This window comes from Micropterus dolomieu, linkage group LG03 (assembly GCF_021292245.1).
Source record: "Micropterus dolomieu isolate WLL.071019.BEF.003 ecotype Adirondacks linkage group LG03, ASM2129224v1, whole genome shotgun sequence".
NCBI classification, from domain to species: Eukaryota; Metazoa; Chordata; class Actinopteri; order Centrarchiformes; family Centrarchidae; genus Micropterus; species Micropterus dolomieu.
Window position 1 is genome coordinate 4,264,385 of NC_060152.1, and position 14,444 is coordinate 4,278,828.

A 14,444-nucleotide genomic window follows, 5' to 3' on the forward strand; every position below is an offset into this window, starting at 1 on the left:
TCGTGAATGTTTCTGCAACAATGGTGGAAATGTATTATTTTTTTATGTAAAAGGAAACACAAAATTCAGGAAGCAAACATTTTAAAATATATAAATATAACAAAATCAGCCATTTCAAAACGTGTTCAGAGCGTCCCCAGTGTAAATGAGTGGCAGTGGCAGACCACATGTGACAACACCTGCACAGAACCACGGGCCACACCAGATACTGATTGTTACTTTTGATTTTGACCCCTCCTTTGTTCCGGGGAAACATTTTTCCATTTCTGCTACTCCCATGTCTGTGAAACTTTGTTCAGTTTGTGTCTTAGTTGTTGAATCTTTTTATTTTCACACAAATATTAACACATGTTAAGTTTGCTGTAGAAGCTGTCGTAAGTGAGAGGACATTTCTAATTTTTGCTGAGTAACTTCATTTTCGCCTGTTGGTCTTTCCACTGCGTCGTTTCAGGTGATTACAAAACCCTTCAGCGAGATGCAGCTGAATTAAAGAGGAAGAACTGCGATATATCATGTGACACTTACCTCATAAATATCAACCAGGAAAACAGTCAGGGTGCGTTCGACATAGAAGCAGCGATGAGTCCGACTGATCAAGGCAAGTTACACACCCTTCATCAAGACTTTTAACTTTTATCGATTTATTTTGCTTTTTATATTAATGGCAGGACGTTTGTGAAAGAGGAGTCCATTAATAAGAAGCTTTAAGTCGTGTTTGCTTTTAGTTTCGTTTTTGTGTTTTACACAGGCTTCAATTGTCCTAGTGTCAGGAAAATCATCTTGTACTAACGCTTTTACAATATTACACTAAGGTTTAGAGTGTCTGTGGTGCTTCATAATAACTTTAAGACTACAAAATGATCTAAATATATTTTAGTATTTCATCTGCCAGTCTCTAGAGTGTTGAGAAACGATGTTCTGTACATTTTTGTTAGAGTGACATTATACAAAACATTTATTATTAGACTGATTTATTGTTTCTTATTATTAGTATTTCTGAAATGTGTAATAAGATAAACAAAGGTAACCAAGCAGGCCATTTTCTTTGATAAAGTCCAATGTTACTTGGCTGGATCTAGAGTTTCAGATTCTGGCAACAGGCTATATTTAAGGTATATTGTAGGTTTGTGTGATCTTGGGTTATGTTATCAAATAAAAGCCTCTTTATTGTCAGCTTATTTCTTAAGTTCACTTGTTTACCATCTTCCAAGTGATCAGGTGAAACTGGTAGATCTGCAAACTGAACACTAACTGAACACCTCGCTAACCCACGTCCAGTACATTATCTTTAATCGTCCAATCGTTTGATTAAACAATAACTGATGTTGAAACTTAGTGACATAACTGATGAGAAATTTCTTGCTTGTTCAGTAGTTTCAGTTCTGGTCTTGTGACAGTTACCACACTTGGGGATATATGTACAGTTAAATGGCTTTACATTTGTGGAAGCAACACTCAGACACACACTTTTCACGCAGCCTTATGTAAGAGGTATATTTTTAAAAGTCTGTTCAGCTTTGTAGATATGGGTGACCAGAACGTTCAGAACATTTCAACATAATGCAATCTAAAATACCACCTGCACTACCTCCATAACTCTAAGATGAACAGCATGAAAAAGAAAAGTTTTATGTATATTTTTTAAGACTCTATCTCTAACCGTACTGTAACAAACCACAAACCACAATATTTCATGTTTCCTCCAAAATGTATTTGATTGCAAATGTTCTCAATCTGAATATAGTTTAGTATAGTATAGTATAGGAAACCTGTGTTCTACAGGTACCAGAAGGCTAGGCACTTATCTAATATTAAATTATTGTGCATCAACATTCACCTGAGTATAAAATTGTGAATATGCTGTAATGGAAAAATCTTTGTGTGATGTACAGTTCATTCACTTCCACCAAGTGCTTTGAGTTTCCCAAACACAAACCATTAAAAACTGGAATTATGCACAGGTGGAACTGATAACATTGACATTCTTGCTATATATCTGCTGTGAAAAGCCGTGGAGGATATGAAATCAGTTTAACTTTCAGACAGCATTCATCAAGCTATCTGATTTTAGCAATTCTGGGAGTGAAAAATGTACTGATGTATAAAATAAATAGACTCTCAACTTCTCCCAGTGCCGTTCATTTCAATTTCTTTCTCGCAGAACATTCGGACAATATATTTACGTACTTTTCAGATTTGATTCAGTTTCTGTAAACCGCTTTACAGCTTAAGTTACTCAAGTAACATTACTATTTAGAAGAGGATTAGACTATGAGCATATTCCTTATTGGTATATTCTTTATAACCTGTACACATGACCATTCCCCTACAGTAAGTTACTAAAGATATAACACACACATTAACCTTGTGAGTGTAAAAATCGAAGTTCAACCAGAACTCTGCAATAATGTGTTGCGGTGTGTTATTTATCTAACTGACTGGCAGAGACAATACATACCTGCAGCCCAAATGAAAACCACTTCCTCCTCATATAGCAACACTTTTGTTCCTCACTCCTCAGGCTCAGCGCTACTGTAATAACATCTTAGAGTTTGTTTTCAACAAACATTTCTTAGAACCAGAGCCCCTGTGGATGCAAAAATGAATCCTAGTGGGTTGACAGTAACCTAAATGGAACCAAGTTTTCAGGTTATTCTGAAAAAGTAGACAAAAGTCAGGTTAAAAAACTACACTGTGAGACAGGATATCAACTTTGAAAATGAATGGTGCTGAAACCAACTGGAAAAAAATATATAAATGAATCATGCTTACCGGGGCTCTCAAGTCTCACGCATTCACCGTGAGACACACGCATTTCAGCCAGTTCATACGCTCACATGCCACACCTTGTATTTCTTTGTACACCTTTGAAGTTGTCCTTCACATTGTGAAGCTGGACCCACGAAATGTTTTTACATGAAAAAATACTATTACTAAAACCAATTAAATTTCTGTCAATTAGCCTAACTGATGTAGTTCTACTAGCTGGACTTCAGTAAACTGTTAAGTAATTTAATTTATTTTAAAACTTCCTATTTTTTAGCTCTTCTTATGTTATGTGTGTAAAAATCTTACTTTTAAAGTAACTAACTGAAGCTGTCAGATAAAGTAAAAAGTACAATATTTCCCTTTGAGATGTGGTGGAGTAGAAGTAGGGGTGGCATGAAAAGAAAATACTCAAGTTTGGTACAAAAACCTTGTGTACTAAAGTAGGTACTACTTTGTTACTGTCCGCCACTGGGCTTAGAGCTGGCTTCCTGAAACTAAGGAAAGGACTAGAGATGTTTTTCTATATATTGGCTCTGGACGGTAAGCTATCATCCATCATGCTGGTGAAAATGGCTGCCCTTGAGCCACAGTGCTTTAAGTGAGAGTCCCCTCCCCCTGTCATCAAGGCATTAAAATGTGCAACAAACAATTACAACACAAAACACCATTCATAAGCTGAAATGTGTAGCCTAGTCACACACAGCTAGAGCAAGTTCTGCCATCCTACTGTAGGCCTATGTGTACAGCACTGCTGTTCAGTGGGCTCGTTTGGGGTCAAATTTCTTTTTAGTTTTGATAGATTTGTCTTTTTGAGAATTTCCATTTGTTCGGGTCAATTACCAACTAAAGGTAAAATTTAACTGCTAGTAAAAGCTTGGAGAATTGGCTGGGGCTATATAATATTTGAGTGGCTTCTCCTCTAACATACGTTATCTCACTCCAAACTTTTGATAAAATTTGAGAGCCCGGATGCTTACCTAGGTTAGTTAGTTAGCCTAGCAGTCAAATGTTAGTGTAGCTAGTTAGCCTAGCAGACCTTGCAAGTTTAAAAAACGCTAGACAAGGTAAGCAAGTAAATGTTACTTAGTTAGCCGAGTTGATTATCCAACAACACTGGCATATACAAGGTAAGAAAGTAACAAATTGCCACAAAATTAAACTGACTGGTCTACATTTTGAAAAATAGCATTTGTATGTTCAATATAACACACATAACATAGGCTACAGGTTTTAGAAGTGAGATATTTATTGGTTTACTTGACATTTCTGCAAATGTGCCAGAGTTAGCCAAAAAGCTGCAGTCTCTTGAAATGCGCTCAAAGAATATAAAATAAATAAAATGACACATTAATAGTGTGCAATTTATCCAAGCAAGAATTTGAGTGAGACCTCAAAAAGAGATGTTGGGTTTCTGTTTTACCAACTTGCTGGAGTGTAAATCAAACTTTGCTGATAAAGCAACAACTGTGATGTCTGTTCAAAATTCTAAATGCCAAGGTCTTGACCGAAGAAACAAAACGTTGAGATTTGTATCTTGTTCATATTTTTACAAAAGTCCTTTGCTTGTCTTATTTTTTTCTTTTGACTTTTGAATTTAATACAACCTCTGAAAACATTTTGTCAGCACTAATCCTCCAGACTCTTAGACATTGATTCTGTGTGTTTTTTATGAAGTGAAAACCATTTGTATGTTTCTGACACAAGGCTTGATCTCTGCCAGCCAGTTTGTTTAGCTAGCAGATGTCTAATAAAAGGTCACACGACCGGCTGACTTCTCATGTGGTCCATGTTTGTGTGTGTGTTTACAGGAATGATGTTGGGGAGCCTGCTGCTCGTCTCCCTGTGTGTCGGCGCAGCAGCCACGTTTGACAGCAGGCTGGACCTCCACTGGGAGCTGTGGAAGAAGACACACGAGAAGAAGTACCAAAATGAGGTATGTGATAAAAAATACTCTGTATGTAAGATTTATTATTAACTTATACAGCATTTGACCTTATGCACCCTTTCTCTACATTTCTAAGTTGGAGGATGTGCACCGCAGGGAATTATGGGAGAAGAACCTGATGCTCATTACAACACACAACCTGGAGGCCTCGATGGGGCTTCACACCTACGAACTAAGCATGAACCACATGGGAGACATGGTGAGACACTTGTTCACTGTACTGTTTATATTTAATATAAAGTACGACTTTCTTTACTAGTTAGTTGCTAACTAGTTCTTCTTTACGAAGAACCAAAGTAGCGTCTAATAGAAAAGAATCATTCTGACTTCACATTACAGCTGAAAGAGTAAGTTGACTGACAGAAAATTAATCGGCAGCTACAGTTTAAAAAAAACCTAACTATTAATCCTTTAAGCCACTTTTTAAAAATGCCAAACATTCCTGTGTTTCAGTCTTTTTAAATGTGAGAATGTGATGCTTTAATTTTTCATATATAACGGTAAACTGAATATCTTTGGATTTTGGACTGTTGCTCAAATAAAACAAGACATGTGAAGATGTCACTTTTGGCTCTGGAAAATAATGACCTTCCGCTATTTTCTCATGTTTTTTTAGAAGATTAATCAGTAATGAAAATTATTGTTACACACATGATTCTGCTTCACACACTTCTGACATTTGATGAAGGATTTCAGCCCAATCTGAATAAAATGTTTTAATGTTTCTTTACAACCGTGCAAAATTAATATAGGCCATTTGAAACTGAACTCACTGTTGCTCATTTCATGAGTTGTTTTCTACTGCTTTATAGACACCAGAGGAGATCCTGCAATCTTTTGCCACACTCACTCCTCCCACTGACATCCAGAGGGCACCATCTGCCTTTGCTGGGACATCAGGCGCTGATGTACCAGACACCATGGACTGGAGAGAGAAGGGCTGCGTTACCAGCGTCAAGATGCAGGTATGAAAACATACCCATAGTGATTCTCTTTCCATCAAAGACTCAAATAACTCAGCATAAGAAGACAGTCAGCAGGTTTAATCAGTGGGGTTGGTGAAAACATCTGGTGTCTCACAGTGACGCAATCAACACTGTCATCATCCCACTAGCCTCTTTTACCAGATTCCCCCAGTTCCTTATTTGTCAAGTCGGTTCTTGTTCACACAAGAAGTCATTACCACAACTGCCAGGTGTTTGCCACATCCATTTTGTTTTTGGTGCTGAAGAGGTGCGAGGTCACTGTCTGACATGCATTACCACAATCAAGCGCACCATTCCAAATGACAAGTGATAAGTTTAAAAATGATTGGATATGAAAAATCACTAGTGGAAACAAAAGTAAAAAATCTGGATACAGTTTTTAGTTGGCAACTTGTTGGCCACTAAATGTCCACCGGTGTTAAAATGTATATAATTGTGTAAATATAATTGTATACTACTACGTAATGATTGTTTGTTAACCCTGAAAGACTGGAATTATACAGTTATTTCTGTATTAAGTGTGAACATCTTATTAAGAAAAATAGCCACCTAACACACAACTCAGTTAACATACTGTAATACACATACACTCTCTCCGACGTACAGTATGCTTATATGTACATTTTACTTATTGTTTTATCTTTTTACTTTGCTATGTGCACTTTATTTGAACATTTTTAAGCAAAAATACTCTTTACTAGATGTTTTATTTTTTTATCTTAATGAAGTTACATATCAAGCACCTTAATCTTGAAGAAATTATTTTGGCCATAACCGTGCAGCCCCATAACTACGGCATATAAATAGCACTCATACGACAATGCCCATTTGTTACATTAACTATCTGTTCACAAGCTATATTTCTTGAAGTAGCACAGACAAATGTCAGTTTGGACACAATTTGAAAATCTAACTGATAAAGGTCTTAAGTGTGGTAATTTTAAAATGTTCTTGTTTCAAACTCTTCAGAGAAGTTGATTTACACTGCAAAGAACTGAAAAATCTCATCATATTGAAGGATTGCGTACTTAGTTTTGAGGGAACAAAGAGCTTTGCAACTTATTACAAACTTGTGTTGTGCAGAAGAGTACCAGAGACATATTGTACAAGTATTGATTTTAGAGTGTCTTCTGTTCTGTGCAACATGTTAAATATAATTGACAAACAAGAACATTTCCCAGACTCAATATAGATTTTCAACCTCTTAAACTCTGCTGGGCCCTCCGCTCGCTCCATATTTACAAACTCATGTTGTGCTGCCAAGTGTGGAAATGTGAAAAAGTGTTTCTTCAAATTTTGGAGCTAATAAATGTATTTTTACTTTGTGGATATGACAGTATGGCATCGCTCTTTTGAATCCAGGGTGCTTGTGGATCCTGCTGGGCCTTCAGTGCCGCAGGGGCCTTGGAGGGCCAGTTAGCCAAGACAACAGGGAAGCTGGTGGACCTCAGCCCCCAAAACCTGGTGGACTGTTCAAGCAAATATGGCAACAAGGGCTGCAATGGCGGCTTCATGCACCAAGCCTTCCAGTACGTCATTGACAACATGGGCATTGACTCTGACGCTGCATACCCCTATGTAGGAGTGGTGAGTAACTGGTTTAATCCTGCTGGTCAAAGATTCTTTGTTGCTGAAAACTACGTGGAAAATTTATTTGAACACTTTGAGCTGGTATCCTGGAAGAAAACGTGAAAAGTAATCAAAAGCAATAACAAAACGTCAGTTGTAATACACACATTTTTATGCATAAGTAACCTGCAAACACATGCCAAACTCTAGACAAAAGGGGCCCCAGGAAAGATTTTCTTTGGGGGCCCTCCTCAGTTTACCTGGAGCAGAGAAGTATGAATTAAAAATATAAACTATATCTACAGTATATAACATGAAATCTTTTTAATATTATACTAAACAATGTGGCAACAATATGCAATTTATAAAGTGGGCATAATCCCTGCATGACATTAATAGACATGTGTAGTAAACCCTTAATTCAGTACATGCTCGTTGAGAAATATGCCCTCAGAACTTAAAGGTTCAGTGTGTAAGTTTTTGTGGCATCTAATGGAATTGCAACACTGGCTGTTGTCGGGGTAGGTTTTTGGTGCTCCTCCTTGGGGGTGCTTGACTGGGGGCGCCGGGCCCCCGTCCAGGGATGAGATCGGCCTCGGGGGCTGCTGGCACTGTCTGCACTCTGGGGAGGGATGCCTCTGGCTGGGCTGGGGGACCGTTGGCCTGGTTCTCCCTCATTATCGCTCCCTGGCGGCAGGGAGCTTCCCGGCACGGCTTTCTGCTGTTCTTCCTTGGGGCGGGGTACAGCTTCCCCCGGGACATGCGGTCTGGGGTCCTTTGCGCTTTGGGGAGTCGCGGGGTGCTCTGGCTTCTGGGGGTGGGGGTCTCTGGGCGCTGCGTGGGTTGATCCGGTTGCAGTTTGGAGGGCTGCGGTGGGATTGTGGGGCGATTGTCGATGCATCTTGATGCATTGTGCTTTTTCCCTGTGCAGGGTCTCTGGATGGCTGCTGGGCGTTTAGTTTGTGCATTGGAGTCCGGGGGAGGCATTTCATCGTTGGCTTGGAGGGACCAGTTTGCGTCCCTGTTTTGCTTCGTTGGCCTCGGCTTGCCCTTGGCTTCCCCATTTCTCTGTCGGCAAGTTGTTGGACCCCTCTGGATACTGAGGTATAAAGTTTTCGGGATGTGCAGTGTGGGTGCAGGGCAGGGCTGTGCTCCGGTTTGTTCTGGGTTTGTGCCTGGAGTTCTCGGCCCTTGACGGGTGGGTGTGTTGGTGGTGGCCTGCAGCTGAGCTGGTTGATTTTGCCTCGTTGCTGGTTTCGCTGGTGTTGCACGGCTGCCAGGGGGCGTGCTGGGCATGGGGGATGTCGGCTGGCGACGGCGGCTTTTGTTTTTTCCGGCGGTTGGGGGGACGGCGGACTTTTATTGGCGGGTGCACGGTGACCTGCGCGGCGCGTTTGCTGCCGGGCTGGGACTTGCTGCTGGTGTTTCTCTCCGCTGGCTTTCGCTGTCGTGTTGTTCCCCTCGCTCTCTCTCGTTTGCCCGACCTCGCACGCGGGATTTGCAGGGGGCTGCTGGGCATTGGGTGTCGCCGTGCTTGCGCAGTGTGCGCGTTGGGCTCGTCACTTGTGCATTGGTGTTGATGATTGCGTGGCATTTGGGCGTTTTGGTTGTTCGCTGCTCTTCCGCGGGTTACGCTTCTTGCGTTCCGTCGGCATTACATTGTCAACTGGCATTTGGGTCGGGGTCTTCCGCGTTTGCATTGCGGTGCATCTGCGAGTCGTTGTTTTTTTGATTGATTTTTTATTTTTTCTTCTTTCTCCCACCCCTTTTGGCTACTGGGGTTCTTGCCTGCCTGTTGCTGGGGTAGGTGTGGCACAGTCGTGGCGCCCCACTCTCACTAACAACTACATTCTTTAACAGGCTTATGCATTCACCCACACGCACACAGACACATACAGTCTCACACATAGACACAAACAAATTTAGGTTGTCCCTGGTAGAATTATTCCTGATGCTTTTCTTTCAGTTATTTATTTAAATTAATTATTATTCCAGCTCTCGTGGCTGTGCTGTGTTGCTTATTTAGTGTGTGTGACTGTTTCATGTTTTCATTTTTCTCTTAGTTGTCTTACTATGTCAGCTGTTTATTGCTGCTGTTTGGCTGGTTGTCTTTTACTATTATTATTATTTTTATTGTTTGTTTTTGTTTGTTGTTGTTTGTTGTTGTTTTTCTCCTCTCCAAGCCCCCCTCTCTGTTCTATTGCAGGTTTTCGTTGCTTTCTGCAATTGGTGTTTCCCTCTGCTTTTCCCTGTTGTCCCCACCTTCCATCCCCCTTCTCTTGCAGGTCTTGTCCTTTCTCTGTGCTGTCTGTTTGTGCCCCCCCATCCCTGTGTCTGCCCCCCTGTCCGGCCCAGTGACAAATCAATACATAATTAAATAAATAATAAAACAGACAAAGGAGTATATTAATACTCTCTTGTTAAAGTAAAATCTGTCTGGCACAATATGGATCCAGGTCATCATACTACCAGGCTGCTGGGCAGGACAGGTTTAAAAAAATAAAATAAAATTAAACAACAGCCACATCAAGAAATGAAATGTTACATGATGTCTCATTTTCCTGTAATAAATGATTTTACTGTACTGTAATCATACTTTTTGTTACATCTTGGGAGGGTTGGCTTATCTGGACTAACATACCAAAGTAAACTAAGATTATCTCAAAAACTATCACATCAAGTGCATAAAGCACGACCACAGACTGATAAAAGGACAATCACTGTTTCAGCACCACAGTCCATTACAAACCGTGCTGCTACAGTTTTATTGCACTAATATTCATCATCTGTTTGTCTCAGGAAGGTAAGGACACATTTCTGTCCACGTAGCAAAGCCATAACAGAGGCTGGAGAAGAACTACATGAAATTACCAGCGCAGTAAAATTTTAGCTGGTTAATCTGAGCTTTGATGTTGGAAGCTGCAGTTTTATTGCCAATTAGTGATCAGCTGATTGTCTGACGAACATAACAAACCCAAACAGAGCGCTGGACAGAGAGAGACGCTACATGAAATGAATCCAACTACATATTTTACACCGCTGAGAGGGGAAACACGTCACTTCTCTCTGTGATTATGGCCAGCTACGAGCTAAAGCTACCAACCACAGCTTTCATTTGCATCGCTAAAGTCCAACTAACTTAATTACCTGTCCAGCAGAAAAACAGAGGACTGTTTATTATCATTATTATTATTATTATTCCCTCTTTTTCTTCTACGGACACATTTATGTAGTGACAGGCATCTACACTGCCGTAATTATACAATCAGAAGAAGAACGCCGTGATGACGAAACGCGCTCGGTAGGCTGTTTGGCCGTTGACAGCTACTCTAGAAACATGACGACAAAATACTGCGTCATCCATGGAAGGGGGTGCCCATGGTTATGTGGATAGAAATGGCTCATTCTAAGGTAATAAAAACATAATGGTTCTTTACACACCACTGAAAACCTAGTTATGGATATTAAATTGCATTTCTGTCAATAAATCCTCAGAAATATTACACACTGAACCTTTAAATCTCAACAGGACTCAACAGGAGTCATGCAATTCAAAATAATTTAAAAAGAGCTGTGGGTCAGAACCAGTGATAGGCTTTTTGTCTTGCAGCAATTTAAATATGAATAAATGAATGAATGATATGCGGGGCCCTATATAATTGCATATTTAGTGTATAGGGCGTGGCGTGTCGGTGCTGTACACACTCATGTATTGTGTTAAATGGCGCTTCCAAAAATAATCTCTCATGCATTCGCTGTAAAAAAAAATTACACAAGACATAACAAAACCCAGACTCAGATGGAAGCACTTCAAAGGTACAAACAAAATTTGAATACCAGGCAAAGTGAAAATTCAGTCCAAATTTTTAGATATGTTATATGTAAATTAATCGATAATGAAAACAATCGTCAGCTGCAGCTCGAGAAACTGAGGAGCGAACTGAGTTCATGTTGAATCAGAGTGTTGTGTGGTTGAGAGGTGGAAAACATTAAAGTTGTAGATTCTGTTACTGGTCATTGTAAGTCAGTACTTCTTTTACACACAAGGAAACAAAGGATGATCATTGTTCACTTATGGGAGGCTTCAGCCTAAAACTAAAACAGGAAGTTGAGGTCAGAGTGCTGAGTGTGGAGTTGTTTTATGGAAACATGTTTAGTGCAAACTCAGATTTACAGTTAAGAAATTCCTGTATGAGACAACAATGTGGGTGTACAACAAGTTAAGTCCGACCCTTCAGGCTGTAGACAGCAACACTCTTCTCACTTGTCTGTGGTCTGCTGTTAATGTCTCTTTGGAGCAACAATAAATTAATCTGAGCGGACAACATGTTTGTCCTCCAGGCTTGATCTGGTTTGCTGTTGTTCATGTTTGTGAGGAGGAGGAGGGCAGTTCTGAGCAGATCCGACAGACTGTTCCAGCCTTCTGGAGGTGTTGTGGCTCTAATGCACCCGTAAAATAAATAACAACTCAATCTGTGATGTGAAATAATCTCTTAATAAGCACAGTGACTGCCGTCTGTGTCTGAAATTCACTTTCTGGCTTACCTGCCAAGAGCTGGAAAATGTAAAAAGTCAAAGAAAATGTTTCAAAGGACAAAAGAACAAGTCAACATTTTTCATACATGGACGTCACCGTAGTTGGTTTGTTCAGTTGTGCCTCATGCCAACTTCATGTCATATCGGAACACAGGAAAAATGAAAGAAATTACTTTTTTGGCTTTTTAGGTATATGTCCCACATCCTGTGGTCATCATCAATCATTGGTTTTAACCCCAGTTTTTCCTCTTACTTAAGTCACAACAGTGCCACTACAACCCCGTGTACCGTGCTGCCAACTGCTCCAAGTACAGCTTCCTGCCTGAGGGAGACGAGGAGGAACTGAAGCAGGCACTCTCCACCATTGGACCCATATCAGTGGCGATTGATGCCACGCGGCCCAGATTTACTTTCTACAGGAGTGGTACGTTACACATCATGAGCTGCATAGACACTCTCATCTTTATGCAGAAAGATCCAGACAATATTATGGAGGGGGGGGCGCATTAAGTAATGTTTTATACCTGGGCTAAGTTTCTCTTAAATTTTTTCTTGAGCAAGACACTGAATCCCTCACCTACTGGAATAGTGATAGTCGATGATGATAATACACGTGAATTGATTACCAAAAATATTTTGACCCGTGCCATTTCAGGTGTGTACGATGACCCTAGCTGCACCCAGAAAGTGAACCATGGGGTGTTAGCTGTGGGCTATGGCACACTGAACGGACAAGACTACTGGCTGGTAAAGAACAGGTGAGATATTTTCACTGCCATGATCTCCCCTAAGCACATGCTGAGCTTATGTGTACCTCCTATATGCTTAATTCAATTCACCTGAACTCAACCCATACTCAGGGCGAGCGGCCAACAGTCTTGACCTGTTGAGAGAGAGAGAGAGCAGCACAATGCAAGTTTTACATAGATAAGTAAAATAATGGTAATAGTAGAGGGTAATAACGAGAATAATAGAACTTATAGGACTAATAGTAATTATAATAGTGGGTACATATTGGCTGCACTGCAGGACACAGGGGAAGTGAAACAGAGAAGTCAGAGCAAAACAGGAAAGTACACTGTGTCAACAAGCAAAGACCACATGTTATGTTCTCTATAAGGTTTGGGTATTTTGCTGACATGTAGTGGTCAACCACATAATACAGACTGGTTGGGCTAGGACATCATAGCACGCTTAAAACTATCGGGAGCTTTTGGACTAGTTTGTGAGTGTGACATTTTATCTTCTTTTGAGACCAATCTTCAAAACCCATCAATCTAAATATAGATGTGTACATAATACACATAGTGATATGGAGAGAGAGAAAGTCATTGGCTCCAGGAAGAAGTAAGCCAAATGTTTCAAGTGTTGATGTGTAGATTTAGTAAGTTAAAAAAATTAAGACCAGCTAATCTAGCCAGGTTTATTTTTAGAAATATAGCAGAAGAGCATTCACATATTCATCCATTGCACACAGTTTTGATCTGCCATCACCCACAAGGGAAATTGCATCATTGCGCCTCTGCTACTTCTGTTACTTTTGTATCAAGCAAAAGACTTTACTGTGTGTCTTTATATACAGGTACTGGTCATATAATTAGAATATCATCAAAAAGTTGATTTATTTCAGTAATTCCATTCAAAAAGTGAAACTTGGATATTATATTCATTCATTACACACAGACTGATATATTTCAAATGTTTATTTCATTTAATTGTGATGATTAAAACTGACAACTAATGAAAATCCCAAATTCAGTATCTCAGAAAATTAGAATACTTAAGACCAATACAAAAAAAGGATTTTTAGAAATGTTGGCCAACTGAAAAGTATGAACATGAAAAGTATGAGCATGTACAGCACTCAATACTTAGTTGGGGCTCCTTTTGCCTGAATTACTGCAGCAATGCGGCGTGGCATGGAGTCCATCAGTCTGTGGCACTGCTCAGGTGTTATGAGAGCCCAGGTTGCTGTCAGGTCAGGCGAGTGGTCCTTAAACCAGGTACTGGAAGTCCTGTTGGAAAATGAAATCTGCATCTCCATAAAGTTGGTCAGCAGCGGGAAGCATGAAGTGCTCTAAAACTTCCTGGTAGACGGCTGCGTTGACCTTGGACCTCAGAAAACACAGTGGACCAACACCAGCAGATGACATGGCACCCCAAACTATCACTGACTGTGGAAACTTTACACTGGACTTCAAGCAACGTGGATTCTGTGCCTCTCCTCTCTTCCTCCAGACTCTGGGACCTTGATTTCCAAAGGAAATGCAAAATTTACTTTCATCAGAGAACATAACTTTGGACCACTCAGCAGCAGTCCAGTCCTTTTTGTCTTTAGCCCAGGCGAGACGCTTCTGACGCTGTGTCTTGTTCAGGAGTGGCTTGACACAAGGAATGCGACAGCTGAAACCCATGTCTTGCATACGTCTGTGCGTGGTGGTTCTTGAAGCACTGACTCCAGCTGCAGTCCACTCTTTGTGAATCTCCCCCACATTTTTGAATGGGTTTTGTTTCACAATCCTCTCCAGGGTGCGGTTATCCCTATTGCTTGTACACTTTTTCTACCACATCTTTTCCTTCCCTTCGCCTCTCTATTAATGTGCTTGGACACAGAGCTCTGTGAACAGCCAGCCTCTTTA

The 14,444-nt window shown here is 40.4% G+C and overlaps 1 protein-coding gene across 2 annotated transcripts in view; it reads left to right on the forward strand.

Moving 5' to 3' along the window:
* The first annotated feature begins 456 nt into the window (after window positions 1-456).
* The window catches only part of ctss2.1 (cathepsin S, ortholog2, tandem duplicate 1), a 17,138-nt gene continuing 3,150 nt past the window's right edge, over window positions 457-14,444 (forward strand). Inside the window, exons 1-7 of one of the 2 annotated variants that reach the window (XM_046044846.1) lie at window positions 457-598; window positions 4,578-4,702; window positions 4,791-4,913; window positions 5,527-5,679; window positions 7,063-7,287; window positions 12,064-12,229; window positions 12,461-12,563. In XM_046044846.1, coding sequence (XP_045900802.1) covers window positions 580-598; window positions 4,578-4,702; window positions 4,791-4,913; window positions 5,527-5,679; window positions 7,063-7,287; window positions 12,064-12,229; window positions 12,461-12,563 — 914 coding nt within the window. In that variant the 5' untranslated portion in view covers window positions 457-579. Of the gene's footprint in view, window positions 599-4,555; window positions 4,703-4,790; window positions 4,914-5,526; window positions 5,680-7,062; window positions 7,288-12,063; window positions 12,230-12,460; window positions 12,564-14,444 lie in introns of those variants that run through there. The other variant, XM_046044845.1, reaches the window with a different exon arrangement.